General features: G+C 44.7%; 1 protein-coding gene across 1 annotated transcript; it reads right to left on the bottom strand.

The window, feature by feature from the left end:
• Window positions 1-212: 212 nt before the first annotated feature.
• Window positions 213-5,694, bottom strand: LOC126538709 (partner of xrn-2 protein 1-like). Its single transcript, XM_050185430.3, has 2 exons — window positions 5,501-5,694; window positions 213-2,011 (listed from the first exon to the last, which is right to left on the bottom strand). Exons 1-2 carry the CDS (start codon window positions 5,600-5,602, stop codon window positions 1,787-1,789), a joined length of 327 nt encoding a protein of 108 aa, XP_050041387.2. The 5' UTR covers window positions 5,603-5,694; the 3' UTR covers window positions 213-1,786.

The raw sequence follows: 5,694 nt of genomic DNA, 5'->3' as shown, positions 1-5,694 counted from the left end.
GCCGTCTGAAACTGGACGACGTCTCGTGCTGTTAGGGTGTCGACTGTACGTGCTCAGGTTCTAATAGAAAGGCAGTAAAGGAAAGAGAACGTGAAGTATGTGGCACGTAACCGGATTATTCCGGAAGCAAGCGAGTGGCTTGGCACATTCACGCTTTCTCGTCAAGTCACGTACAAGTGGCCGCGATAGAAGGCGAGCGCTTGATCGGTCACTAAGGGGGATTCAGTTTACTTTCCCGAACCGATCATTTTGTTGCCTCGGTGAAATCGGAATGTTGTTGCTGCTACTGTGGCCTGATATCATGGGTACAAGAACAAAATTATCTTCTGCCAATAACAGGTGAATCGATTCGGGAAAGTAAAGCGAAAGAATTTACGTCGCTGCACCTAATGCAAGTGCTTTATCGCATTCCAAGACGTCTTTGAAAGCGCACTTAAGTGCATATGACTACTTCCATACAAATAAATGGTGCGTTCAGCTACGTTTTTACAGTGAGAATAGATGTAGGAAGTTTCAACTCACGATGGTGCATGCCCTTTTAGCTTGCCAAAAACTACGACTGTCAGGTCACGACAACAATATTATGACGGTGGTAAAATAATATAACTATCAACCATTAAAATAAATACGGCGTCGATTCATGGACGTTTTCAGTTCGATTCAGTTCATGGACGTTTTCAGTTGCGTTTTCACTGCTCTTATTTTTGTTTTTTGCTTGTTTCTCATTTTCGCAGTCACAATTCCTGTTCTTGTCCTCGTTTCCTTCTTTCCTGCCTTTATTCTGTAGCTTTCTGTTCATTAGTTGCGTTAACCATCACGAATCAGTACTTGCGCTCATTTCCAACGAATTTGGGCGTGTCTCGCTCACCAAACCACCTATAAAAATCTCCCGTATCATTTATTTTTGTCAAAAAATTTTCTATTCTAACACAAAGCGTTGTCGGACCCTATAGCCATTACGGCGGTATTGTTTAGTTTGGTGTCATTGGAGATTTTTAATTGAAATATTGACTCTCCATCCTGGCACTGCGAAAGTGGATGCCCAGCGTGACTGTTGGAAATACCACTACAACTTTTGAGGGGTGTATGCAATGCTTCATTGCTTTAGAGTAATGATAGCAATTGTAATTTAGACTAATGGTCGTAATGGGATTAATGGTAACTTTGACAACACGCCGTCGCCCATAGCGATGCTCCAACAACACTGAAATCAGCTGCTAGCTGGTTCTTTTATTTACGAAATGCTAGTGACATCATACCCACGTCGCAAGCTGCCGTCGCCGCGGCAGCTTGCGCAACAGTAATCGTTACCGGGAACCGCATGCGGGGAGGGCGAAGTCCTTCGCATTGTTATGAGGAGTGCCTTATCATCAATTATGTGGTTCGGATGCTTGTTTTGTGCTTGTTCTTTATTGAAACGTGTGCTTTTCTGTATGTTGTATGCGCGATTCCAAAGTATGTATGCACTTTTCGCTTCACTTTGCTGAGTGCTTGAAACCTCTGCATTACGGGGATACGAGCCACTGCTGCTGGCCTCTACACTGCCACCGGAATCGGCCCACATTCTTCGCTAACGGACGAGGACACGAAAAATGACGGTCACCGAGAGGCTAACAGCTTCGCTGTAAAATGTGGTTTACTTATGTTGTTCAAAATGTATTATCAGAAGCCCCGGCACTTTTCAATTCCCAGATTTCTGCATGTCATTGATTTGAACGAGACATCAATTTAAATCCGACGCTGTTGGCAGCTGTCGTCAAGCAGCGTCCATCTATAGGTTCTGCGTTCAGCGCAGCTCGAGCGGTGGATACCGCGCCTTCTTGGTGGTAGCACCGCGCTTTGGTTCGTTCGCGAACAAGATGCTCCTATTCTGGCGCCGCTTGGCCAGCAGCTCGGGAAGCCTATCCACGTTTTTGGACAACTCGGCAACCTCGGAGCACACGTCGGCTGGGTAGGTGCAGCGCAGAGTCTTCATGTTGATGAACGCCTGCGATAGGCTCAGCAGCAAGACCTGCGAGGAAAAGGGGGCACCACTTGTTCAAGGTGGCCGCCTTTCACCACCATGCCAACGCATTGTGGAGTGTTTTGTCTGGGCGAAGCGATAATGATGATATTTGGTTTATGCCAAAGCGCCTTCCCCAGCGAACACGCTTACACAAGCCTTGTATGTAGACCGATAAAGTAGTGCAAGTAAGCGCACCTGTGTTCTGAGTAACAAACAAAAGAAATGCTACATAAAACCTGAACAAACGATGTTACCTATCAGGAATAACGGATTACATTTACCGGATTCTTTGATTTACTTTATTTTACATAACTATTTGGTGCATGCCACTGTGTGTGTACCCATTCTTGACCAGTCCCCCAGAATTGCTATGTGCAAGTGTGACACAAAGGGTACCGAGTCAAAAAATGCTGCTTGATGCGTGCCGCACACGCACCTGTCATCAGCATTCTTCCCTCGACAAGCTGAATAGGTCACCGTCGCTCTGGTGACATCGCTTCGAAGACGTCTCACGCTGTCCATCCGCCTGATTTGTAGTTTGTATTTCAGCGTAGCTAGCGGGCGGTATAGACCGTAAGCACAAAAAAAAAAAATGAACGAATGGTAAAGTTGGGGTCTTTGTGATGTATAAACGTAAACAAAATGTTAGATTACACGTTGCATAGGATGACAGTGAAAAACATTTGACGCGTCGTCATTAGTGAATTTAAATTACTGCGTCACCAAACGTTCGCTTCCAGTAGATTCCAACATGTGCGTTGAGCCTGCGTGTCTTTATACTCACAAATCTAATGGGTGTCCTGTGTTTTTAGCTTGAATTGTTACCTAAGTTACGACGATATTGACATGATAGGTTGCCAGTATGCAACATAATCGTAACTGACGACCAATAACATACCTGCCGACTCTCCTGAATTCTTCGTAATGCTTACGAAGTCGGGCTAGTTCTTCGCTTTTATAAATGTTCGTCATGCTTTACAAAAATAGACTGCTACTTTGTCCTTTGAAGTCTTCATATTCTGAAAGGACACCAGATGGGCACCAGCGTAGAGTAAGTTTATTCAGAGCAGAGCTAGTTGGTGCTGTTTCTTTTGCTGCGACATAGTTTGTAGGGCGAAAAAAAAATATGAAAAATAAATAAGAGGGCAGGATACAGTGCTAGTACCAAAATCAAAGGAAGGTTGAAAAATTTACTCACAGCAATTAGCAGTTCAGGGATACCAGCGTCGAGTGAGCTTATTCAGAGCACTTACTGAGGCGAAATCGGCAACAAAGAAAGTTGCCGGTATCTAAATACAATGTGTAGCCTCCGAGTCCTTACTGTTCCAAGATTCTCCTGCTTGTGTGCGGTATTTACGAGAAAAATAATCATTATTATGGTGGGTACGTATCCCAGAAAAGGTGTGTGCTGAGGGCAAACATATGAGTAAGATAGAGTAAGACGTGTACTATTCCCCTCCACTTGTTCTGTGAGCTGTCTACAAGATTTTTACGAATTTTAATCTTCACAGGTTGACCGGTATATGAAATAACCAACGGGAACATGACGTTACATAGCCGTTGTCATATGTGTACATTAGGTGCTAAGTTACTTGGGAAAGTTTTTTCTTTGTACTCATTACTGAGTTTGGGCATAGCTTACTGCAATAAACAATCACAGTTACATTGTCATAGCTCATAAAGTTTATTGCACCAACTATAACTGTAATTACTCGTCAAGCGGTGGATTTTTATCTATAACATAATCCACTCAGTCACTGTCTGCCCAACAGTGCATACATCTTGAAACTATTTATTTATTTATTTCACAACACTGCCGACCAGATTGTCACAACTAGCGGGGAATATGAAAAAAAACCTAGCATTTAAGACGTGTCACAAACATCTTGAAGCTATTTATTTATTTATTTCACAACACTGCCGACCAGATTGGCACAAACAGCGGAGAATATGATAAAAGAAATATACCTAGTACAAGATGCGGGCATCAGATATACATAAATCACCAACAATAAGTAAACATAATTGAGTATTCGCACTTACAAATGAGCAGGATAATTATCTTTGCACCTGTATAAGAAAAATTGAAACAGACAGCAGACTAATGTAACTTGCAAGTGCTTTGCGAAAATTAGTGGCCTCGAAAAACGATTTTAGGAAGTGCGTTCCAGTGAATCTGTGATGCAAGATTGAATATTATGCTGACAACGTTTTAGTTAAAGTTGGACGCCTAGTTATTTATCTCTTACATATATCGTATCTTACATTCCTTTTGAGAGTTCTCACCTGAGAACCAGGTTGGGTAAACTTGAGAAAAAGCAATAGAATAGAAAATTCTAAATCCATTCCTCAGCTGTGCGCTTGACACGATTCTGAAAATGTAAGAAATGTAACCCACTGGAGTATCCCAGTATCTATAGCGTTGCGCTTGATGTCGGGGGTTCGATCCCAGCCGCGGCAGCTCCATTTTCATGAGGGCGAAAGGAAAAAAAAAAAGAAATTCCTCTTCTGCTTAGATGCAGGTGCACGTTAAAGAACCCAGGTGGCCAAAATTGATTTGGAGTCACCCGTTACAGCGTACTTCATGTTCTTGTGACTTTGGAACTTAAAACTCCATAATTTAATAAGGAAATCTCGTGAGAATACCAGACGTGTTGCAGCGCTGGCGCGATGAGGAACTCCGGCAGCCACGTTACTTGCGCCGCTCCTCCATTGCGCACGAGAGAGACCGACGGGAAGCCGTGGACGTTTATCAGCGCCCGATAACAAAATTTTTTAACTTGGCGTTTACTGTCCGATCCAATCAGGCCAGTGTATGGATCATGGCGTGGTGCACACCCAGTTCTCGGCAGGATTGCCAATGTGTGGGCGCGCGTCGATCACGCCAGAAGGGGAAAGCCAAAACGCTCTCCAGGCTCCGGCACAGAGGCTGACAAAAGCTCTGTGGTTTGCGGCATTGCGCCGGAGCGGACTATTAGGGGAAGCGTTGCTTCAGCGTTCGTACTTGAACCATACTTGATGAAAAAAGAGAGCGCTACGAAGACGAGGACGAAAGAACAACATGCACGACAGACAAGGCGCTTCTACATTGGGCTCTTTCCTGTCTTCACAAGTTCAACCATGTCCCATCGCCACGTGCATCAACCTCATCGCAATCGATAGGGAGGTCGTGATGTCACGATGGGCCGTCCTTGGTTGCATCTATTTAAAGTTTCGTCCTCGTCTTCGTAGCGCTCTCTATTTTCATCAAGTATGCTCAACCAACTCGCTCACATCAAGCTTCTGCTGCTTCAGAGCGCCTTGTCTGTCGTACATGTTGTTCTTTCGTCCTCGTCTTCGTAGCGCTCTCTTTTTTCATCAAGTATGCTCAACCAACTCGCCCACATCAAGCTTCTGCTGCTTCAGAGTACTTGAACCAGCTCAACCCGCGTATGCCTGTCTTTCACCACGAGCATACTTATGGGGTCGTATCAACGAAACAAGAATCTGTCTCACCTCTTCGACCTTGCCGTCGTTGGCCATGATGAACTCTCGCCGGAGGTCCCAGTTCTCGTCAGTCTCCCACGGCTGGCGGTAGGCGTCGATGGGCTTCTGCATTTGTCACCAAATCGTTCGTTCTGCCACTGACGCTTCAGAGCCTTGCCTGCTTGCTTGCTTTCTTGTTCCTCACTTGTGGCGCTTGCCCACTA

The sequence above is a fragment of the Dermacentor andersoni genome, chromosome 8 (assembly GCF_023375885.2).
Source record: "Dermacentor andersoni chromosome 8, qqDerAnde1_hic_scaffold, whole genome shotgun sequence".
NCBI classification, from domain to species: domain Eukaryota; kingdom Metazoa; phylum Arthropoda; class Arachnida; order Ixodida; family Ixodidae; genus Dermacentor; species Dermacentor andersoni.
Note: the sequence above shows the minus strand (reverse complement) of the source record. Positions and strands in the feature narration are given on the sequence as shown.